This window comes from Notolepis coatsorum (genome assembly GCF_963971535.1).
Source record: "Notolepis coatsorum genome assembly, chromosome: 4".
Taxonomy (NCBI): domain Eukaryota; kingdom Metazoa; phylum Chordata; class Actinopteri; order Aulopiformes; family Paralepididae; genus Notolepis; species Notolepis coatsorum.
Genome location: NC_140168.1, coordinates 78,370,659 through 78,396,551, shown reverse-complemented (window position 1 = coordinate 78,396,551; position 25,893 = coordinate 78,370,659). Strand labels below are relative to the sequence as shown.

Genomic DNA, 25,893 nt, shown 5'->3' with positions numbered 1-25,893 from the left:
ACACATATATACATATACATATACATATACATATACATATACATATACACACACACACACATATATATACACACACAGACACAAATATATATATACACACACAGACACACAAATATATATACACACATATTTAATCTTTCACTACTAACAGGTGTGGTTCCTGTTGCCTGGAAAACAGCCCATGTGACCCCCTTGCATAAAGGGGGGGGATAAAAGTGACCTAAATAATTACAGACCAATCTCTTGTTTACCAAAAATCCTGGAGTCATTGGTAAACAACCAACTTAAAACATTCATCACAAAGCACTCTATATTAAACCCACACCAATCTGGTTTTAGAGAAAAACACAGTACAATCTCGGCGGCTACTGTAGTTATAAATGACATTGTATCAGCCCCTGACAAAGGAAAGCATTGTGCTGTCCTGTTTGTAGATTTGTCGAAGCCGTTTGATACTGTTGACCACCTTCTCCTATTACAAAGATTGCAGAGTGTTGGCTTTGATACAGGTGCTTGCAGTTGGTTTCAAAACTATTTAACAGAAATATTTCAGTGTGTGAAAATGGGAAATGCCCAATCAGAGCTTCTACCCATCACAAAAGGTGTTCCACAGGGATCAATCCTGGGCCGTGTCTTATTTACCATTTATATTAATAATATTGTCTCATCTCTGAGCAGCTGTCAAAGCCACCTTTACGCGGATGACAGTTCTCTATTGTACTGTTGATTCTGTGCCACTGGCCACTAAATATTTACAACTCTCCTTTGACGCCCTGCAAGATGCACTTATTAGTCTAAAATTGGTGCTTAATGCCAGTAAAACTAAATTCATGTTGTTTTCCAAAGCCAAAAATATTGTTTATAGTGACTTGCATATATCGACTCTGAACAGTTCTGATATCAAGAGAGTTTCAGAATATAAATACCTTGGTATTTGGATTGATGAAGGACTTACATTTAAATATCATGTGGGCGTTCTCGCCAGTAAATAACGGAAAAAGATTGGCTTTTTGTATAGAAATAGAGCCAACTTCCCTGATTAGTAGAAAGAGAGTTGTTGAAGCAGTGTTCCTATCTGTTTTGGATTACGGAGATGTGATTTATAGACATGCAGCGGCTTCCACTCTTAAGCCCTTAGACTCTGTTTATCATTCAGCCATTAGATTTATCACCGGTGATAGTTATGGTACTCACCATTGTATCCTATATAATAAGGTCGTGGGCCTCTCTGGCAGAGAGACGTAAATTGCATTGCAATCTTTTTATTTATAAAGCCATAATTAGAGATTGTCCAAATTATATTAGTTCTTTATTGGAATGGACCACTGGACCCTGTCGTACACAATCCAGTTTTTGGCTTACACTTAGTGCCTAGAGTTTGTACTGAACTTGGTAGATCTGCTTTTGGCTTTTTTGCCCCTACATCATGGAATACCCTGCAGGAAACACTGAAACTAGACACTCTAGGTCTCAAACTCACGGCCCGCGGGCCAATTGCGGCCTGCTGGATGATATTTTGCGGCCCCCTACATAATTTATTTTATGAGTTAAAAAAAAATACAATTCATTTTTCTTTTTCAATAAAGTTTCATAAAAATCTTAGTCAAACCTTTAGTATTATGGATATTAAACATGCTGGCAGAGTACATGCATCCATGTTGTTGTGAACATTTTAATTAAATAAAGAAATTCCCTATCCATAGTCGCCGTGGGAAAGAATAAAATATAAAATAAAATAAATTCCCTACCTACCCATGGCCTTAACTGACAACCAACAGGAAACAAACAATATTTTCTTTTATGCCTAATAAAATAATGTATGACTGAAGTGATGGAGACCATGTTTGAAGGCAAACAAAAGCAAATCCTCCACAGATAGCACAGCAACCAGAATAACTGAAATACTGGCTGGTGATTTGATTAAACAGCTTTGTGATAGAATAAAAAAATTCACAGTGCATTTCCATAGCTGTGGATGAGTCCACTGACACCACTGAGAAGCCTATGTTCTGAAGAACCGTTCATGTTCTGAAGAACTGTTCATGTTCTGAAATGTTATTGCTAAAGATTGAGAAGATTGGATCAGTTGTACTTTTTTTTGGAATACTTGAAACCCTTTTTTTGTGGAATATTTGATGCGGCCCAGCCTCACCCAGACTCTACCTCCAGCGGCCCCCAGGTAAATTGAGTTTGAGATCCCTGCTCTAGTGTCTATGGGTCGGTTTAGAACCTTAATGACCAATCAGGTCATCACAATATGTAATTGTTTTTAAATGATTACCTCTGTTTTAATTCTTAGCTATTTTATTCTTTTAAAAATATTTTTTTTAATGTATTTTAAAATGTGCTCTTAATTATTCTGATTGTCTGATGTCTTTATATTTATGAACACACTGTGACACTTGTGTATGTAACATCTCGACACACACATATTACATTTTTTATATATATATTTCTTTATAATTAAGTGTATTTCAAATAATGCAACAACAACAAACAAACATCAAGTACAGATATAGCCTTAACACTTTGTACGCTGTGACCTGCTGGGGCAGCGGACTGAGAGCAGTGGACACAACCAGGCTGGATAAGCTGGTCAGGAAGGCCAGCAGCGTGGTTGGGGTGGAGCTGGACTCTCTAGCGAGGGTGGCGGAGAGGAGGAGCCTCGCTAAGCTCCAGGCCATCAGGGAAAACCCCACCCACCCACTATACACAGACTTGGCTGACAGGAGGAGCATGTTCAGTGCTAGGCTCACACTACCCAAATGCAGCACTGAACGGCACAGGAAGTCCTTCATTCCAACAGCCATCAGACTATATAATGCATCACTGTGCCTCACTGCATCACTGAGCACAGAGCGGCAGCTCAATAGTGGCAGGAGGCCGCGACTAGCGGCCTCCAGGCTCCACAACAGGGGGCAGCGATGGCTGCCAGACATTGATCTAGGTCTTATTGGAACCCAAGGAGGACAATACACTACCTGAAGCATACTGCACCTTGTGACACTGTGAATACTGGAATATATATTTCATATTTCATTTAGTTAGATTTAAATTATAATTATATTGACCAAATGTTTACCCCATGCTCAGAATGCTCAGTATAATCTTACTGTATTTATTTCTGTATATTTTATATATATTTTATTTCATTTGATTTTATCCTATTTTACTCTACCCTTATCCTAGGCAACTTTATTTGATTTGTGTTATTATTCTAATTTGTGACCTGTCCTGTCTAAATGTTTAAATGTTGAGCGATTTGCAGTGTCAAATTTCCCACAGGATAATAAAAGTATTTCTATTCTATTCTATTCTATCCACGAGTTTTCTCGTGTTTACCCCCCGCGGGTTGAATGCCCACTCACGAGAATATTCGTTTTTTTTTTAATTTTTTTTATTAGCGATCTGAAATCAAGCGAGTCTATCGTTGGAGATCCAGGCACCCCCGGCGCTCAGATGTGAAAAAAGCGCCCCCTATCGTCTCCCAGATGGTAAATCACCCTTTTGGATTGAACTCAATGAAAATGAATGAAAAAAAAAAAAAACCCCGCACTCCACATTTTACTTCTCACTCATGTAACTGGGGTCTACCAGAGTTCACTCTGGAGCCTCGGAGCCGCAGGGAATATGTGTTTTACTGTATACACAATGGATCAATCAAATGAGCGATTTTTTCGAATGGCGATCGGGAATTGGAATAAACCATTTGGATACCATCTGATCTCAGGTAAGGCATCTAAGATAAGATAAGATAAGATAAGATATTCCTTTATTGATCCCCTTGGGGAAATTCAGGCATCTATGTTATCAGTATTAGGATAATCAGACTCGTTTTCACAGAGAGATATAAGCTTTTATGTGATTGTGTGTTATCTAGCCATTTTATATACAACTACGTACCTACTGAAGGATGTCTGTTTTTCAATGTGTATATAATTAGGGATGTGCGATATTATCGGCCTACCGATATTATCGGCCGATATCGGCATTAAAATGTGATATTGGAAAATATCGGTATCGGTTTAAAAAAAAAAAAACCTTTCTCTGCCACGCTTATATCCATCCTTATACCATCCTCTGCCAGCTCTATTTGTCTATGGAGATGTTCCCCTTCTTTGCAGGGCTATAACTTTTTAAATTGTATTGCTAAATTGACATTACTATGGCCCATTCAACGTCAAGTATCTATCGTTTAGGATGTAGCAACGTTCTACTTTTTCATTCACATATTCATACTAAAATACGGTCTAAAGTATAAATATGTTATCGTTTTCTGCAGCATTCTGCAGAACGTGAGTTATAGCCCTAAATACATATATTAGATCATCAAATGTAGTTTGATACCGATTGACGTCAGATTAAAAATGTCAATTGTACAAGGTCCTACACATCATGCCTCATCATCTGCTGGCGACCGGAGGGGGGGGGTTATAAGTCCGTGGCCAACGTTAAATAATTTATTTAGTATGGGTGATATGTTGATCGGAGCAGTGTGTATGTATAATAATAATCAAACACGCTGAAATTCACCGCAGCTTCCTCGTAGCGTTGGGCGATCAGCGTGGAGCAGAAAGTTCGCTATTATCGGATGTCGATCTAGTTGGTCCAGTTCCAGGTTGTATAATACTATATACGTCCAAATCATGTTGTTTATCGAGTTATTGGCAACGGATCGCTATCCAGTGTATCAAGCTGGAGTCCCGCTAGCGATAGCAAGTGGCCGGACGAAATATGGGTGAGCACCACTTCCTGCCCGTCACTTCCGGTTTTGGCGATTCGCAGATCGGCCACCAGATGGCGGTCTTGAACCGTTGGAGAGTTGAGAGGAGATCAACAGCAAGTCTCAAGTCTCCGTGGGTGAAATATGATTGCCATGACAGATTCTTGAAATATTGATCTCAAAGACGCTGTAAGACGTCATTGGCAGATTAAGCATGGCGAGCAATGACGTCTAAAGTCGTCCTTGGCGATTAAAGGGTTAATTACCTGATTACCTTTTTGGGGGGGGGGGGGGGGGAAGAAACCCTGCATATATTGGTATCGGTTGATATCGGTTGATATCGGTATCGGAAATTAAGAGTTGGACAATCACTAGGATTCGCCTGTTCGAATCCAGCTCCCGGCGTTGCTATCAGCTTGGCTGGCCTCTCACACTGATACAATTGGCTGTATCAGGGGGTGGGAAAGCTGAAGGGTGGGTCCTGGGCGTTGTGGACAGCGACCCCTACAGTTCGGTCGGGGTGCCTGCTCAGCGAGGGTTGGAACTGAGGAGAGATAGTGTGGCCTCCCACACGCTACACTCTCCCCGGTGAGAACCTGCGTGGCCAGGTTGGCCTGCCCCAGGCTGCACATGCGTCGGAGGAAAGCATGTGACAGTCTCCGGTCTCCCGGACCAACAGTAGGGGAAAGTACGCAACAACCAGGAAGGGTGGGATGGGAGAAAAATCGGGAAAAAGGAGGGGAAGAAAGATTAAAAAAAAAAAAAAAAAAAAAAAGAGTTGGACAATATCGGTATATCGGTATCGGTAAAAAAGCCAATATCGAGCATCCCTATATATAATGTATATATATCGGTGGGTGACAGCATCTACTCAGACTGATCTATAGATCTTAAAAGTTAAAGAAGACAGCGTGTCACATAGTAAGGAGACGAGCCGTTGCTAAGGACTATAGTTTATAGCTGTGAGTTTCTGGCAGTGTAGGTTACCACAGCTTTCAGTTACTGTGGTATTGAAAAAGTGGTCCTTTCTAGACGTGGGGGGGATCTGAAACAGATGCTTCTCAAGAGAGAAGCCTATTGGATAACGGAACTTCAAACATTTGGGACCACCTTTGGACTCAATGATGAACTGGATTTAAGTGTGTGTTTGTAAACTGTTCCACTGAATCCCATTGATGATGGTTTAATGTTTCACAATGATTCGGTCATATTGCTGTATATTAAATATGCTAAACTATATTGTGTTGTAAATATGACTGTTCGATGTTTCAAAAATGTTTTGTTCTGAGGTTGAATTATTGCATTTCTAACTCTGTCTCTCTTTTTGCTGCAGTACCCAGTGGGGCTGCAAGCTCAACCAATTGGTTTATTGACAGGAAGGCACAGGTGCTCCCTGTTATGCAATCAACCAAAACAGACCTTGGAATTGTATAAAATGAATGTGAGACCTCATTGTTTCATGCCACTGTCCTGATGAAGGCTGAATAGCCGAAACGTTGACGACAATAAAAGCAGAGAAAAAGTGAGTGCGGGAATTGTAAATTTTTTCATCTGATGACAATTAAGGGGAGCAATTCCCAGCACAACAATATTTTTTGAGAGAGTGCATGTTGATTTTTCACTATAGACTGAGATACGAACCACACAGAAGAGCGGACGCGTTGATCAGAGACTTTCATCCCTCTCCACCCTCGCTGGGTGGGGGAGGGGAGTGACACATCATCACTAGCTTCAGCTAACAGGAAATGGTGGTTTGGCTAACAACGAGGCCCGAACCATTGGAAGAGACGATGGAGAAGAGAATTAAGACTGAACAATGACAATACAGAACAGGGTTACATCTGATTACAAGGCTTTGTTTATGGAATAAACAACGTTTTTCCAAGAAAGGTATCACGTTGCCAGTGTCGAATTCTTATGATTACGGATTGCATATAAGGGGGATGACCACAATGTACAGCCAGTATGAGAAGGTTGAGAGATAAACACAACGCAGAAACTACACGAACACAGATGAAGAGGTGATACTGGCTGATTATGGTCGAAATCTAACACTACATATGCACATATATACATACATACACATACATACAGCCAGTTATCAAACCCCTTCTTCATCTCTGTACCTCTGGAAAACCATTTGACTATATTTGATTTTAAACTGTTTCATGTTTTGACATTGTTTTAACTCCACAATCAGTTATATATATATATACACACACACACATATGAGCAGAGCATGACCATAACATGACCAATGCATTATGTTACATTGTCATAACATGAACAGTGTGCGTGGGTGTGTAGTGTGTGTGTGTGTTTGTGCGTGTGTTTGTGTGTGTGCACCTTGACAATGTTATCAGAGAATCCTGGTCTGCAGCACTGGAGGATTCTCCGTCTGACCTGCATGGTCGTCTTCTTCAGCAGGAACTGAGAAACCATCTTTGACTGGTCACATGTCCCCTCCATGTCCCGCAAGCCTAGCACCAACAAGCTGGAGCAGCCCGCACGCACGCGCGCGCACACGCACACACACACACACACACACACACACACACACACACACACACACACACACACACACACACACACACACACACACACACACACACACACACACACACACACACACACACACACACACACACACACACACACACACACACACACACACACACACACACACACACACACACACACACACAGGTCTAAGCTGCCACCTGGTGCAGATTTGCGCTCCACCGAGCACACCTTTCTAGTTATTACGGTTATTATTATTATTGGAGAATTATCCAGCGCCCTTCCTACAGAGATATTATTATTATTATCATTATTATAGAGGCACTTATTATACAAGTATTATTTATCATCTGGTGCCACCTAGTAGGCGTTTACTGCAACGGTGGGACGCCAGGGGACTGAGATGTGGACAGGTGAGGCTGAATCAGCGTCTGTGTGACGCACTATTTAAGAGACACACGTAGCCATAGGCCTGTAAGGTGAAAAGCCCTGTGGGCGAACTCTGACTGGCCAACGGTACGTTGCATTGTATGCGCCTTTAATATCCGCATTTATCCTTTCATTCATATATCTAGTTACTAATTAATGCCGTTTATTTCCTTTCCTTTGTATAGGTAAATAATCTATCGACTCTGTATCGTCTGACGTTTGAATATACGTTGCTGACTAAACGCTGACTACACGTTGACTACTGACTAAATGCTATCGACTACTGGCAGTTGCTAAATGCTACTATCCAATGCCAAACGCAGACAGTTACTAACTGTAACCTGACTATCAACAAACTGTTATCCACGTCGACTCTGCTGGACATTACCAAATGCCATATCGACCTCTATACTGACATTATCCACTAACGCTTGAATGTAAGCTGCTACTAACTACCAGCTACAAAGTCTGAATTGTTTCTTTGGTTCAATTTATAAGCCATTCGCCTACACCCTTCCAATGGGGACATTTAGTTGACTCATTGACTGAGACCGCTAGATAATTGGACAATTATCATTATGATTATTACTACTATTATTACTGAGACAAAAGATATCCACCCCTTGTCTTACCAGTCCTCAGCCGCAGTGAAGGCGGACATCCTGCGGGGGCAGTAGAAGGCAGGGTCCAGGCTGGCGCAGGGCAGCAGCTGAGTGTAGAGGAAAACGGGCCGCGTGGCAAACAGCCAGGCCAGCTCAGCAGGCATCACTGGGTAGACTGCATGAGGAACAACACGAGTGACTTACTTTTAGGGCTGTCTTAAATACTTCAAAGCTTCGAAGCTTCGTTCGATGGGCATGGGATTCTAATATGAAAATAAATTTCGATTATGTAAAAAAAAATAAAAAAAAATATATATATGATTTTTTATTTATTTTTTGCTAAATCAATTCTGCCTCTCTTTGTTAACTACAACAAGCAATGCTGTTTGTTATTTAAGATGAGGTCGGACTCGGCACTGACAGATTTGTGTTCATTGTACTGCTTTTATAAAGCCTCAAATGACGGCTTACAATATTTCATGAAAGCAAAGTGTTTAGTTTGTCTAAGATTTAAAAAGGTTTAAACTTTACAGCAATGACAAAGTTGAACAAAGTGCTGTACAAGTCCAACAACATAAAAAAAAATTATAATAACAATTTAATACAAATAAATAAAAAAATAAATATATATTTTGAATTTTTTTATCTCTGCCCCGAAGCTTCGAATTCCAAAAAAAAACGAAGGTCAGCCCTACTTACTTTACACACTACATTATAACGCATAACCTGCATTCATCATGTAAGCCAAGTGTAAAAGTCACGCCTGCATTAATCATGTAAGCCAAGTATAAAAGTCACGCCTGCATTAATCATGTAAGCCAAGTGTAAAAGTCACGCCTGCATTCATCATGTAAGCCAAGTGTAAAAGTCACGCCTGCATTCATCATGTAAACCAAGTGTAAAAGTCACGCCTGCATTCATCATGTAAGCCAAGTGTAAAAGTCACTTCATAATGTAAGCCAAGTGGAAGTCACTTCATAATGTAAGCCAAGTGGAAGTCACTTCATAATGTAAGCTAAATGTAAAAGTCACTTCATAATGTAAGCCTAGTGTAAAAGTCACTTCATAATGTAAGCAAAGTGTAAAAGTCACTTCATAATGTAAGCCAAGTGGAAGTCACTTCATAATGTAAGCCAAGTGGAAGTCACTTCATAATGTAAGCTAAATGTAAAAGTCACTTCATAATGTAAGCCAAGTGTAAAAGTCACTTCATAATGTAAGCCAAGTGTAAAAGTCACTTCATAATGTAAGCCAAGTGTAAAAGTCACTTCATAATGTAAGCCAAGTGTAAACGTCACTTCATAATGTAAGCCAAGTGTAAAAGTCACTTCATAATGTAAGCCAAGTGGAAGAGTCACTTCATAATGTAAGCAAAATGTAAAAGTCACTTCATAATGTAAGCCAAGTGTAAAAGTCACTTAAGTGTAAAAGTCACTTCATAATGTAAGCCAAGTGTAAAAGTCACTTCCTAATGTAAGCCAAGTGTAAAAGTCACTTCATAATGTAAGCCAAGTGTAAAAGTCACTTCATAATGTAAGCAAAATGTAAAAGTCACTTCATAATGTAAGCCAAGTGTAAAAGTCACTTCCTAATGTAAGCCAAGTGTAAAAGTAACTTCATAATGTAAGCCAAGTGTAAAAGTCACTTCATAATGTAAGCAAAGTATAAAAGTCACTTCATAATGTAAGCCAATTGGAAGAGTCACTTCATAATGTAAGCCAAGTGTAAAAGTCACTTCATAATGTAAGCAAAGTGTAAAAGTCACTTCATAATGTAAGCCAAGTGTAAAAGTCACTTCATAATGTAAGCCAAGTGTAAAAGTCACTTCATAATGTAAGCCAAGTGGAAGTCACTTCATAATGTAAGCAAAGTGTAAAAGTCACTTCATAATGTAAGCCGAGTATAAATGTCACTTCATAATGTAAGCCAAGTATAAAAGTCACTTCATATTGTAAGCAAAGTATAAATGTCACTTCATATTGTAAGCCGAGTGTAAATGTCACTTCATAATGTAAGCCAAGTATAAAAGTCACTTCATATTGTAAGCCAAGTATAAATGTCACTTCATATTGTAAGCCGAGTGTAAATGTCACTTCATAATGTAAGCCAAGTGGAAGAGTCACTTAATTTTACAAGCCAAGTTGAAGAGTCACACCTGCATTTATTTTGCAATCTACAGTATAAAAACCAATGTTTTTTTATTCAAGCAATATCACACTCGAGGTTGTGTTGTTATACTACTGAATATGTCTGTCTGCCTGCCTGTCTGTCTGTCTGTCTGTCTGTCTGTCTCTCTCTGCGTGTCTGCCTGCCAGTCTCTCTGTCTGCCTCTCACAGGCAATTATCTTTTCGACAATTGTAAATGACCTCCTTGAACCTGTGTGTGGGAGGTGTGGTTCAGCTGAGAGTCAGGACAGGTGCAGCTTGTAAGGTCGTCAGTGTAATTAACCCTCTCTCTCTCGTTATTCCAGTTCCCTGTGTGTCATGGTCCTGGTCATTGCCCTGCCCTAAAATAGGATAACTTATCTAAGTGAAAACACTCATTATAGCCCTAAAGTGTTGTTTTCATTATGAGTTTAGTCATATGATTATATCAAATAGGCTACACATCGAATATGATTAATTTAATAATTAAATGGAAAACAAATAATAAAACGTACAGATAATTTATTATTATATATATTTTGTTGTGGTTGTTTGTTCTTTATCCGCAGGTGCCTTGACACACCGCGGTATTGCGGTGATGTGGTTACCGCGACAGCCCTACCTCTCTCTAGCCATTCCTTAAGCACCCCTTAAGCCAGGGGTAGGCAATTAAGTTTGGCCGAGGGCCAATTTTTTCCCCAAGCCATTGTATATGTAATGTATATGTATATCAGGAGGTAGAGCAGCAATCTTTTAAGTTGCTCAAGAAGGCTCACACATAGGGTTGGGTACCGTTCACATTTGAACCGATACCTGTGAATCGATACAGGTACCCGACGGTACCTTTTTTCTGTACTTTAATGTCTAAAGAAATTAATCTACCTACCTCAGTTGTAAAAAATGTGTCCAAACTTCTAATTATTTATTATCATTATTATTTATTTAGAACAATTTGTTAATATATAATATTGCAGCGAGCGTTGTCTGCATCTAGTTTTGTAAAGTATAACCACACTTGCAACCGTTTTCGGCTTGCCATTGCCCCGACTGTTTTGTTGTTGTTGAATCAAGTAAAATCCTAGTTAAGCGACTAAGCGTGTATTGTGCGTGTGAATGTTGACGTGAGGCACACCTCATAGGTTTTGTTTCGCGGTAAACTAAACGTTGACGTCATCAGACTTTTTTCATTACCGAAATGTGGCACCGGTGGATCTCACGTGAATCGGTACTCGGTAGTACCGACGTGATTCGGTCGGTACCCTTAAAAGTACTGGATTCGGTACCCATCCCTACCCACCAACGCCTCTACCCCACTGCGGTGCCTCAGGAAGTGGCACCGTAGAGAGCGTACTGGTGGGCTGTATCACCGTGTGGTGTCATGGCAACGCCACCACTCAGGATAAGAAAGCCATCCAGAGCGTCGTGAGGACGGCAGAAAAGATCATCGGTTGTTCACTGCTGTCCATCGAGGAGATCCATGAGTCCAGGTGCCGGAACAAAGCCATCTCCATCATCCAGGACCACAACCACTCGGGACACCAGCTGTTCTCCAAACTGCGATCCGGTCGCCGGTACCGCAGCATAGGAACAAACACAAACCGGAACAGTTTCTACCCACAGGCAGTACGCCTGATGAACAGTTAATCCGCTCCTTACTGCACTCAAATGCTGCTACAATGCTCAGCCACTTTCCTGCACCCTGGTGCATCAATATAAGTTGCAATTATTTTAGCTTGTCTGTGTACTTATTTTTATTTACTTATACTTAGTTGTACTTATTTTATTGCACATACCACAGACAGTTTATTGTATACAAATACTTTTTTATTCTGTAAATTGTTGCTTGTTTATTCCTTGATGCTGTGGAGCAAACGGAGAGTAAGAATTCCATTGTACGGGGCGGCTACGTGGCGTAGTGGGCAAGGCGCTCGCCACGGAATCTGGAGACGCTGGGCTTGCCTGTTCGAGCCCAGCACTCCACATTTGCTTTCAGTTTAGCTGGTCGTCCGTACTAATACACATTGGCCGTATTAGGGGGTGGGAAACTGATGGGTGGGGATCGGGCGTTGTGGACAGCGACTCCTACAGGTCGGTTGGTGCGCCTGCGCAGTAGAATCAGGAAGTGTCGGGGGCAGCGTGAGCCTCCCATGCGTTACTCCTCGCCACTGAGAGATCGAGCTGCGCAGGTGAAAAGATGCGACTGCTGTTACCTCAAGTACCGGAGGGGACTTGTGCTATGTATGACTTAGTCCACATTGCAGCCGGCTTGTGGGAGGCAAGAAACAGCATTCGTGACAGGGGAGGGTTGAATTGGATGATACGAAATTGGGATGGGAGAAAATATAGAAAATGGGAGAAAAAGTGGATAAAAAAAAAGAATTCCATTGTACTTGTTGCATGGCAAATAAAACTGTCTGAATCTGAATCATCTGGTAATGTGAAAGCACAAGAACAGTACAACAAAAATAAATCAATGTGGACCCGTTTGTATCAACGAGCAGATCGCCAAGCATCTAAACAAAACCTTGAAGTCCATGATCCGTACATTTATTCAAGACAACGCATGCAATTAGGAGAGGTGGCTGGACCCCCTGCTGTCTGTGGTGTGGGAGGTGCACCCTGCTGTCTGTGGTGTGGGAGGTGCACCCTGCTGTCTGTGGTGTGGGAGGTGCCCCCTGCTGTCTGTGGTGCGGGAGGTGCCCCAGGCCCCCACAGGACTTTCTCCCTTTGAACCGCTGTGTGGGATCTTGGACCTCATTAACCAAACCGCATTAACAGAAATGTATGTAGTGTGGTAGTGAAAGGGTTAACCTTCTGTAGTGTGGTAGTGAAAGGGTTAACCCTTTGTCATGTGGCAGTGAAAGGGTTAACAGTCTGTATTGTTGCAGTGAAAGGGTTAACCATTTGGCGGTGAAAGGGTTAAAGAAAACAGGGAATTGGAAGTGATGTGGGTCGGAGTTACGTATGTGTTTATTTACTTGTCTATTGTTGCTTTGTTTGTTTGTACTATAGTATTATTTATTCATTTGTCATTTATTTGTGCTCAATGTTATTTTCTCTTCATGTTTTGGGGGGGGGGGGTCTTGGGTGGGGAGGGTGGCTGAGCTGGGGGTGATGGGATGGGGAGGGTGAAAGGGTTTATACGTAAAATGTTCTATACATTTTTTGTAAAGTGTTTCAATTGAAAAATATCAATAAATAGATTTATTACTTATTTATTATTATTATTATAATGTTTTTTTGAAGAAAAAGGGTTCTGGACCCGAGAGCAAAACTCCACTCACTCTGGCAGTCATTGCGGAAGAATGTGCAACAGAGGGGCAAGGCTGAGACAGTTTGCTCTGGGAGAGATTTTTTTCTTTTTTTTAAACACTAACCCTCTTACCATCTTATACTATCATGCACTGTTCCTACTATACTAATATGTCTTCTTTACTACTATGCACTCAACACTGCAGCACCCAAGTTTCAGCACTGTTTGACACAACACATTGTTACTCAGTTGTAAGAGTTGTACCCTTCCTACTGACTTAATACAGAACTTGTAAGTCGCTTTGGATAAAAGCGTCAGCTAAATGACAAAATGTAAATGTAAATAAGATAAACCTTTATTCAGCCCTGTAGGGAAATTCAGATATCATAGCAGCAACAGCAACTCTGGCCAAAGTGCAAGGATTATATATGTAATTTTCCTTTATCGCCTAAATAACATCTCATCCCATATCTTACTGACCTCCTCTCCTCCTACCACCCCTCTCAGTCCCTCAGATCCACCCCAGCCTGCCTGCCTCCTCTCTTTTAATATACTTGTGCTGTTCAAGTTGGTCATGAGCAGTAAAACTCCTGTTTTTATACATAATCAGATTGTTTTTAGTAATACTGTGCATGAGCATTACACTAGAGGTTCCAGTAGTGGGCAGCTTGAATTGCCAGGTCCTAAAACCAATGCTTTAAGGAGATCTTTTATTTTTAGAGCATTAACTCTTTGGAAAAACCTGCCTCAAAACCTCTGCTGCATTTACAGTAGATTCACTTTAAAAAATTATCTTAAATTGTTTTTAACACTGTAAAGTATTTTTGTTTTACACTGTAATGTAATTTTAGCTATCTTAAGTGTTAGTTTCATTATGCATTGTGTGTACTGACTTTTAATAATTTTGTTTTTGCAATAATAATTGTTTTTGTATGTTTTTTTGTGTGTGGACCCCAGGAAGACTAGCTGGTTGCTATGGCACCAGCTAATGGGGATCAAATCAAATCAAATCAAATCAAATCAAATCAAATCAAATCAAATCAAATCAAATCAAAATCTCTCCTCCTACCAACCCTCTCAGTCCCTCAGATCCACCTCAGCCTGCCTGCCTCCTCTCCCACTACCAACCCTCTGAGTCCCTCAGATCCACCTCAGCCTGGCTGCCTCCTCTCCCACTACCAACCCTCTGAGTCCCTCAGATCCACCTCAGCCTGGCTGCCTCCTCTCCCACTACCAACCCTCTGAGTCCCTCAGATCCACCACAGCCTGCCTGCCTCCTCCCCCACTACCAACCCTCTGAGTCCCTCAGATCCACCTCAGCCTGGCTGCCTCCTCTCCCACTACCAACCCTCTTAGTCCCTCAGATCCACCTAAGCCTGCCTGCCTCCTCTCCCACTACCAACCCTCTTAGTCCCTCAGATCCACCTCAGCCTGGCTGCCTCCTCTCCCACTACCAACCCTCTGAGTCCCTCAGATCCACCTCAGCCTGGCTGCCTCCTCTCCCACTACCAACCCTCTTAGTCCCTCAGATCCACCTCAGCCTGCCTGCCTCCTCTCCCACTACCAACCCTCTTAGTCCCTCAGATCCACCTCAGCCTGCCTGCCTCCTCTCCCACTACCAACCCTCTGAGTCCCTCAGATCCACCTCAGCCTGCCTTCTCAAGTTCTCATCTCCACTGTCTTCCCTTAGCCCCCATCCATCCTTGTGTTACGCTTGTCTGATGTTTGTCTCACTACCTCCGCCCATCAGTGTAAAGCCACTTTGAGTGCTAGAAAAGCTCTATACAAATGTAATGTATTATTATTGTCATTATTATCCCAAACAGCTGAATCTGTACAAAGCAAAGCAAAATAAATGTTCCATAATATCCTTTAAATGAGTTGTGACTCACTCGTTCTCGTGGCAGCCCTGTGGTGCTGGTCGTGGACGGGTGCCTGCCTCAACTCCTCTAGCAATTCTAGCGCCCCCTGGAGGTTGGACACTCTGAAAGCACTGGAGAAAGCAGGCTGGTCAGCCATGCTCATCTCACCACGCTGGGCCAACATCTGCAACTCAAACTGGGGTGGGGGGGGCAGAGAGAGAGAAAGAGAGAGAGAGAGTGAGAGAGCGAGAGAGAGAATCAAACCGGCCCCTAACTATAAACAAGATCCCTGCATCTCCCTATAACCAGCTAGGGCTGAACGATGTGGAAAAGATACTGCAACTGCAATATGATTGATGATATTAGAGAGAATGATTAATTTCATAGCGTGATACGTTTATTTGTTTATTCAGAATGTCTAACCACCATCTCACTGCTCTGCAGGGCGTTATGTTCACAACAGTAATGTTAGCATGCTAACTGGCTAAAGTTGCTAACAGGCTGAAAATAAGTCATAGTTAGCCCATTTCCATCAGCAGGAATAACAGAAAATGTGGTTTTATATTGATTAGCAAGCTACTTTGTTGGCAAGGATAGATGGATTTAACGTTATGTGTCCCAGACAGCCCTAAGGAAAAACGACAAGAAGGCTGGTGTTACCAGGTAAGACTTGATGCACTCCGCAGATTCAAGATTGTTTATTGTCATGTGCACAGTTAAACAGACAGTTTGCCGTACAATGAAAATCTTACTTTGCTAGTCCGCCCTTCACACAAAATCACACAATACTTTTTTTTACAATTTAAATAGAAGCGAGTGCTAAAAAATAAACCCTTTTTTAAAGGGTATAAGATATATACAAGGCACAGTGAGTAACAAGGCACAGGTAACTCAACTCACATTGACTGCACATAACTTTGGTTATGTGGACAGACCTGTCTGGGAGGGCTTTGTAGCTGAACTTGCCATTCAAAATACCTTTACGTTGCTGCTTGCTATGGCCATCCGACTTAACATTAACACCAGCTGATTCCAAAACTATGGGCAAACAGTCGTCACAGAATGTGCCTTAACACTTTGATCGCCAGGCTTAAATTCATAATTTACCATCCTCCGCCAGCCCTATTTAATATGGAGAAGTTCCCCTTCTTTGCAGGGCTATAACTTTTTAAATTGTATTGCTAAATTGACATTACTATGGCCCATTCAACATCCTATATCTATTGTTCAGGGTGTAGCAACGTTATACTTTTTCATTCACATATTCATACTAAAATACGGTCTAAAGTATAAGTATGTTTTTATCGTTTTCTGCAGCTTTCTCCAGAACGTGATTTATAGCCCCAAATGCATTATATTGATGATGAAATAGTTTGATAGGAATCTGCGAGAGATAAAAAACGTCAAATGGACGTTCTAGAAGTTACTACTGATCATCTGATGTTGACCGGATGGGGGGGGGGGGGTCGTTTATAATTCCGTGGACAACGTTAGATGATTCATCTAGTGTGGGTGATATGATCATCAGAGCAGTTTATATGGAACACGTTAAAAAAAAACGCTGAATCTTACCGTAGCTTCCTCATAGCGTTGGGCGATGAGCAGAGATATTCCTATTATGGGATGTAGAAATATGCGATCCATTTCCAGGTTGTATAATAGTATATACGTCCAAATCATGTTGTTTATCGAGTTATTGGTAACGGATTGCTATCCGTTGTGTCTAGCTCGAGTCCTGGTACTATTACCGAGTGATCGGACCGAATTGAAATGAGCACCAGCTTCCATTTCCTGTTTCCGCTCTGGGCGATCCGCCGATCGGCCACCAGATGGCGCTCTTGAACCGTTGGAGAGTTGAGAGGGGATCAACAGTAGATCTCAAGTGTCCGGGGGAGAAATATGATTTCGATCACAGATTTTTGAAATACTGATATCAAAGACGTGGTACGGCGTCTTTGGCAGAATGAGCATGGCGAGGAAAGACGCTGTACGGCGGTTTTGGCGACCATAGTGTTAAAGTATAATTTTTTTTATTGTGGCAGTGTTTTTTTGTTTAAGGTGTTATTATTGCATTAAAGGTGATGTAAATGGTATTTCTTTGTGACATTTTCTGGAATCCAGTTCCCACTTTATCCAATTAGGATAAACAGATGCATTTTCTGTTTACTGCAGAGCAAAGGGACTGGCTGTCGGAGTGTAGTGCTATTATTTTAACATGTAGACCACTTATTTTAACACACAAAGAAATACCACTTACACAGCACCTTTAACATCAACAGCCCTAATATATATATATACACACTGTATATATGTATAAAATCATGTACTATATATACAGTAGTTATAATATATATATCAGAGGCCTTAGCTAAGGATGTAAGCTAATGGTCCTGATATTTGGTAGCTAATCTTGTGGTTAGTGGTTTGAAAATTGCAAGCCTATCAGAGAAATGGGCCAAATAACTAGCAGGAGTGTGTTCAGTTCCTGCTGTGATAACTGTGTGGTGGAGATGATGCTCTTTGTGTCCTTAACCGTCTTTAACACCATGTTGAACCTCTGACATGTTGTAATTGAGGGCAGTGGGTTAAAGGTTAGAGCAGCGGGTTTGTGACCAGAAGGTCACTGGTTTGATCCCCCAGACCGGCAGGAAAAATCTGGGCTGGGAATGTTAATGAATAACTCTCTGCCGTCCCTCAATACCAACCTCTGAAGTGCCCCCTTGAGCAAGGCATATAACCCCTGACTGCTGCGGTGGAGCTGCTCAATGGCCAGTGCAGACCCGGCGCCATGGGCGGGCATTAGGGGGCCGGGCCCGCCCACAGTCAGCTGTGCCCACCCTGGTAAAAAACTATTTTTTTTTCTTTCTTTTTTTTTGTCAATCAAAGTCAACTATCCAAATCCTTAGTCGGGGGACAGCCCTAGTGGGCACTGATATCAACAACAACACTACTGAAGCTAGCACGGCACTCTGTGAGAATGAGTTTTCTACCCTCAAGAACGTCTTTACAGAACATCGCCTTAGTATGCTTCATCGACGCAAGGCCAATTTAATTCAGTGGCATTTGAGAAGGACTTAAGTTCAGGAATGAGTGGAGGGGCAGTGTTTTTTTTTTATCCACTTTTTCTCCCATTTTCTATATTTTCTCCCATCCCAATTTCGTATCATCCAATTCAACCCTCTCCTGTCACGAACGCTGTTTCTTGCCTCCCACAAGCCGGCTGCAATGTGGACTAAGTCATACATAGCACAAGTCCCCTCCGGTACTTGAGGTAACAGCAGTCGCATCTTTTCACCTGCGCAGCTCGATCTCTCAGTGGCGAGGAGTAACGCGTGGGAGGCTCACGCTGCCCCCGACACTTCCTGATTCTACTGCGCAGGCGCACCAACCGACCTGTAGGAGTCGCTGTCCACAGCGCCCGATCCCCACCCATCAGTTTCCCACCCCCTAATACGGCCAATATGTATTAGTATAAACGACCAGCTAAACTGAAAGCAATGTGGAGCACTGGGCTCGAACAGGCAAGCCCAGCGTCTCCGTCATTTGTGGCGAGCGCCTTGCCCACTACGCCACGTAGCCGCCCGAGGGGCAGTGTTTTAAGAAGATTTCACTCTGTCCCCAAACGCCGCTTGCCGCTCTACTAATGATGGTGAGCAGCGGTGCGTTCCTGATATGAACTCTGGTTGCACGCACGCTAATGACGCCGCGTGCGCGCGCTCCCGCGCATGTGCATAAATGTCCCCTCGCTTGAGAACAGACTAAAGACAGTGCCTAATTGCCTCTACGAATGGAATGTAACACATATATCATTCACAAGTTAGGTGTGAATGTATCTGAGAACGTATTTAACACACCTGACGACCGGCGCTATTGATATGCAAAGTAAGTACTTATAGCGAGTTGGCGAGTGCAGCGCATTCCTGTGTGCGTGCACGCGCTTCTGCTAAAATCTTTAGCTGCACGGAGTGCAACCCTGTCCCATGAAGAACGCATCGCTGATGGTGAGTAGCCTGTGGAGGAATTTTGTTTGCTTTTTATGCACCTTATTTTTGTCAGTTCAGTTTTCAGTGAATTCAGAAGTGTTAAATAAATGGAGACTTTTCAAAGATATAGAATAGAATAGAATAGAATAGAAATGTATTATCCTGAGGGAAATTTGACACTGCAAATCACTCAACATTAAACATTTAGACAGAACAAGTCATGAATAAGAATAACAAAACAGGCGGTCAGGTGGCATAGCGGAGATTGCGTTCGTCACCAACACCGGAGACGCTGGATTCGCCTGTTCGAATACAGCTCACAGCTCCGGCGTTGTCACCAGCTTGGCTGGCCGTTCACACTAATACAATTGGCTGTATTAGAGGGTGGGAAAGCTGGCGGGGTGGGTCCGGGTTGTTGTAAACAGCGACTCCTACAGTTCGGTCGGGGCGCCTGCTCAGCGAGGATAGGATCTAAGGGGGGTAGTGTGATCCTTCCACACGTTACACCCTCTCAGTGAGAGTCCGCGCTGCCAGATGAAAAGAAGCGGTTGATTGGCTAGACGTGTGTCGGAGGAAGCACGTGATAGCCTCCACTCTCCCAGACCGACTGTGGGGGGTAAGTGCGCAGCGACCAGGAAGGGGATTGGGAATTGGCATAACGACTAACATTGGGATGGGAGAAAATCGGAGGAAAAAGGAGGGGGGAAAAGATTTAAAAAAAAAAAAAAAAATTGCCTAAGAATAGAATAAAATGAAATAGAATAAAAATAGAATAAAAGATACAGTAAATAAATAAAAAGAGTCCAGGAAGATGGTAACTGTCACTCTGTGCTCAGTGATGCAGTGAGGCACAGTGATGCATTGTATAGTCTGATGGCTGTCGGAATGAAGGACTTCCTGTGCCGTTCAGTGCTGCATTTAGGTAGTGTGAGCCTATAACATGCTCCTCCTGTCAGCCAAGTCTGTGTATAGTGGGTGGGAGGGGTTGCTTAGCAAGGTTCCTCCTCTCCGCCACCCTCGCTAGAGTCCAGCTCCACCCCAACCACGCTACTGGCCTTCCTGACCATCTTATCTAGCCTGTTTGTGTCCCCTCTGTTATATATATCCGTTCAGTCTGTTTTTGTAAAAGTGAATGTTCTTAAGATAGAGAGAAATTTGATTTTTCAATTGCCTCTCTGCTGTTTAGTTCAGCACCGTGGGCAGCGCCAAGCAAGCCACAGCGCCGCTGTCCCAGCTGAAATGTATAAAAAGGAACCTGTGTTGAAAAACCATTGTGCCCCCCCGAGAACATTTTATGCCCCCCCCACTAATTTGTTTCTGCAGCCTGGTCTCGGCCAGTGTCAGATGGTGCTTGTACTGGGCAGCTCCCAGGTGTGAATGTGTGGAACTGTGCAAGTGTGAAGTAGGGCGTTGCTGAAAAAGAGCATCCATGCTCAGCGAACCGACCCTAGGTAAATAAAGTTAAAAATAATAATAAAAAATAAAAAAATCTGATTTAAGAAATTTGATTTGTGTGTGTGTGTGTGCGTGCGTGTGTGCGTGCGTGCGTGTGTGTGTGTCTTACCAGGAACTGCCTAGTGGTGTGAGCCTCACTTTGTAACTGGGCCACTGGTCTGGTCAGCATGTGAATCTGGGTCAGCAGCTGGACATACTGGAAAATATCAAGACTGGTATTATTACCAAAGTCTGTCTAAACAGAAGTCAATTCACTCCACCACCATCCTGATAACGGGGGACTAACAAAACCTGGCCCCTGTCTATTTGGATGGGGAGTCATCAGTATCCAAGGAATCTATAAAAGAAGGAAGAGTCATCATGTCACTGTGTAGCATGTGTGGACATTTTCAGTTCGGCCAACATTAAGTTGAATGAGGATTGGTCATCTCCTCATTTATGACCAGTTATTTAAACAGGTTATTACCTCGGATGTCAGATTCATCTGCAATGTGTTGCATTGTTAACTAGCTAACGTTTGATATATTGGTTGATGTATATTTCCTCAGATAGCTAGTTTTTTTTTTTCTTTTTTGATCTTTTCCCCCCTCCTTTTTCCTCCGATTTTCTCCCATCCCAATGTTAGTCGTTATGCCAATTCCCAATCCCCTTCCTGGTCGCTGTGCACTTACCCCCCACAGTCGGTCTGGGAGAGTGGAGGCTATCACGTGCTTCCTCCGACACACGTCCAGCCAATCAACCGCTTCTTTTCACCTGGCAGCGCGGATTCTCACTGAGAGGGCGTAGCGTGTGGAAGGATCACACTATCCCACTTAGATCCTATCCGCGCTTAGCAGGCGCCCCGACCGAACTGTAGGAGTCGCTGTTTACAACGACCCGGACCCACCCCTCCAGCTTCTCCCACCCTCTAATACTGCCAATTGTATTAGTGTGAACGGCCAGCCAAGCTGGTGACAACCCCAGAGCTGTGAGTTAGATTCGAACAGGCGAATCCTAGCGTCTCCGGGGTTGGTGACGAACGCAATCTCCGCTACGCCACCTGACCGCCTCAGATAGCTAGTATTATAATATATACATCCAGATGATTTATAAATGATTTATAAATCAAAAGCACACTGAAAGACTGATCCATGCTGTTGTGAAGGGCCAGATTAAACCGAATATATATATTTATTTATATATATATATTTAATTGTATTTGTATATTCTCTAATATTCCCTGATATCCCTTGTATATTCCTTGTACAATATGCATTGAATATCCATTCTAGCCTACTGAACATCCCATAATAGTCTCCATTCTACTATTGGTCGAGACCTTGGTGCCAGGCTGCCATACCCCTCAGACCCAGTTCAAACGTACCGCTCGACATGTACGAACAAGTCCTAGTTCCGCGTAGGAATTTGGCTACCGCACCACTAATGGGACTATTTGTTCATAGTGCGTATATATACTGCGCTACTAAAGTAGGACTTTCTTTTCAGTCCAGTTTCTTACCCTCCAATAGAGTCACAGACGTAAAGCCTCCCCGCGATGCCACGTGTGGGAGTAAGGCCAAGTTCGCCTACCATCGGTATTGAGACATCGTGTATATTAATATTTGAATAGTCATATTTGGCACTATATCGTCGAGTTGGGGGGGGACATTAGCGGGGACATTAAAGGAATGTTCCTGCAGGTGAGATTAGTAGAGGCGGACAAGCCCCTGTTACGGTTCCTATGGAGAGAGAAGCCAGGAGATGAGCACCCAGCCATCTACCAATGGGAAGTCCTCCCCTTCGGAACGACGTGCAGCCCCTGCTGTGCGACATTTGCACTACAGAAACATGTAGCAGAGGACCCAGCAGCGGACGAAGAGGTCCGACACAGCGTAAAGAACAGCTTCTACGTAGACAACTGTCTACAAAGCCTTTCAACCCAGGAAGAAGCCGAGGCTCTCCTGATTAAACTCCGCGCCTCATTGATCAAAGGCGGCTTTGATCTCAGGCAGTGGGCCAGCAGCGATCCGCAAGTACTGCGCAGCCTCTCCTCCGAGGACAAGGCAGCCAGCAGCGAGACCTGGATGGCTACAATCCCGGGAGAAGCCCAGGAGATGACCCTGGGATTGGTGTGGCGATTCAAAACAGATTCGCTTCACTACAGACACAAGCCCCTGACTACGGAGCAGGGAAGGCCGGCGGCGGCGCCGACCACCAGACGGAGTGTGTACACAACACTCGCCCGACAATATGACCCGCTAGGATGTATTCTACCGTACACCACCAGGGCAAAAATGATTGTACGAGCATTGTGGGACAAGGACCAGGGCTGGGACGACCCCATTCCCGCACACCTTGCATCCACCTGGAGAGAGTGGGAGATGGAGCTCCACTCACTCCCAGGCGTTAATATGCGCCGAAGCTACTTCCCACCCACGGTGAGGCCAGAGACATGTAAAATGGACTTGCACGTCTTCAGTGACGCCTCAGAGGTCGCATATGGATCAGTAGCCTACTTGCGGGCCCAAGACCAAGGGGGAGAGATCTACACAGCATTTGTCCTCGCCCGCTCGAGAGTAGCCCCACGCAAGCAACAGTCTATCCCACGTCTAGAGCTCTGCGCAGCCCTAGCCGGAGCGCACCTAGCCACGCTCATCCAACGTGAGCTCACCATACCGGTGTCTAGAACAATCCTGTGGTCAGATTCCACGACGGTACTCGCCTGGATCAAATCGGACTCATGCAAGTAATAATAATAATAAATAATTTAGGACCTGCTCCGAGGTCATCAATTGGCACACATGCGATGCATGCATGCAATTCGTATCTGCGATTAACCCATCCCGTCGTCCTTCCCCCCCAAGGGCAGCCGGGAGCAGACAGGCGTCAACGTGAGCCGCGCCAGGGGACCAATCCAAGTGCTCCTGTCCGTCTTCGTCAAGGACACCACAGCGTTAGCGATCTTGTTGTTGTGCATGTTTTTCCATTGGGTTTATCTTATCGGGGGGGAAACCCTTGCGAGCACGGGGAGAACATGCAAACTCCACACAGAAAGGCCTGGGAGATGCCCCACCTGGGTAACTGGCATCATGGAAACCTGGTCCCCAAGCGGGAATCGAACCCTGGACCTTCTTGCTGTGAGGCGACAGTGTTAACCACTACACCACCGTGCCGCAAAGTCTTCAAAGTACAAAGTCTTCGTGGGAGTCAGAGTCACCGAGATTCAAGACTTAACCGAAGAGTTAACCGGAGAAACAGAGTGGCGCTACGTTGATACAAAACAGAACCCAGCTGACGTCATCACCCGGGGGATGCCCCTGGATGACCTCACCCGTCGCAATGTCTACAGTGACGGCCCCGCATTCCTAAGACTCCCGGAAGGACAGTGGCCCATGCCTATCCCGAGGGAAGCCAGTCCAGAGGAGGTGGAAATTAAGAAGTCTGTGTTCTGTGGATTGAGCACCGTAGCCTCCACCGACCCTAACATAAACGATTGCACGTCCATAGAGAGTGCACAACAAAGAACATTCCTGCGGTACCACCCGGAGTGCAAGTCCCCCGCTGATATGTCAGCAGCTAACTACGAGGAAGCAGAATTGCTTCTACTGCAGCGAGCCCAGAGAGACTCGTTCCCCGATGAATTGGCCTGTCTACAGGGAGGAAAGCCCGTCCCATCCGACAGCAGATTAATTCATCTGGCCCCCGAGAGCGACGCTCACACCCTCATCAGAGTGGGTGGTCGCCTACGCAGAGCCCCCAATCTACCGGATGACATTAAATACCCGATCGTATTGAACAGCCGACACAAGGTCACAGAGCTGATTATAAAGAAATACGATGAGGATGTACATCACGCAGGAGCAGAAAGAGTCTTCGCGGAAATCAGACGTCGTTACTGGATCCTGCAAGGAAGAGAGGCGGTACGACGCTTCCAACGAACATGTCTAGACTGCCGCAAGTGGCGCGCGCAGCCCAGCATACCAAGGATGGCTGACCTTCCTCCATGTCGCCTCCGAATCGGTGACAAGCCATTCCACTCAACGGGTATGGACTGCTTTGGCCCGCTGCACATAAAGAAAGGAAGAGGAACCGAGAAGCGGTGGGGTATTGTATTCAAATGCATGACCACCAGAGCGATACACATCGAGCTTCTCCCGACCATGAGCACAGACTCATTCCTTATGGCCTTCCGTAGATTCATATCACGGAAAGGAAGACCGTCTACCCTATTGTCCGATCATGGGACAAACTTTAAAGGCGGCGAAAGAGAGCTGAGAGAGAGCTTCCAAGCTATGGGCCCAGAACTTAAGACCCACCTCGCTCCAGCACAGGTTGATTTCCAATTCAACCCCCCAAACGCACCCCACTTCGGTGGCACTTGGGAACGAGAAGTGCGCTCCATAAAGACAGCCCTGTACGCAGTACTTGGGGCCCAGACTGTGGCGGAAGAAGTCCTAATGACAGTCCTCACGGAGATTGAGGGAGTACTTAACTCGAAGCCCCTCGGATATGTCTCCAGTGATGTGGCGGATATCGACCCAGTTACCCCCAACACACTCCTGATGGGGCGGCTAGATCCCACATTACCCCAGACAATGTACCGGCCTGAAGAAGCGAACGGCCGACGAATGTGGAGGTACAGCCAAGTATTAGCCGACAAGTTTTGGAACAGTTTCCTACTGCACTACCTACCGTCTCTACAGACCCGCCAGAAGTGGGTAAAGGAGAGAGACAATTTGACAGAAGGAACAGTCGTCATGATTGTTGATCAATCACTGCCCAGAGCTATGTGGCCGGCCGGCCGCGTAAGCAAAGTGATCACCGGTGCCGACGGCAAGGTCCGAGCAGCTGAAGTGCTCGTCCAGGGTCGCACTTACACCCGTCCCGTGGCAAGGCTCATAGAACTGCCTCGACTCCCAGACACAATCGATGATGACCATGA

The 25,893-nt window shown here is 44.0% G+C and overlaps 1 protein-coding gene across 1 annotated transcript in view; it reads right to left on the bottom strand.

The window, feature by feature from the left end:
- gon4la (gon-4 like a) overlaps positions 1-25,893 on the bottom strand; it is a 208,609-nt gene that overhangs the window by 23,181 nt on the left and 159,535 nt on the right. Inside the window, exons 15-18 of the mRNA XM_084311994.1 lie at positions 21,082-21,168; positions 15,565-15,730; positions 8,305-8,449; positions 7,070-7,217 (exon numbers count right to left, since the gene is read on the bottom strand). Of these exons, the coding sequence (XP_084168120.1) occupies positions 7,070-7,217; positions 8,305-8,449; positions 15,565-15,730; positions 21,082-21,168 (546 nt within the window). The remainder of the gene's footprint in view (positions 1-7,069; positions 7,218-8,304; positions 8,450-15,564; positions 15,731-21,081; positions 21,169-25,893) is intronic.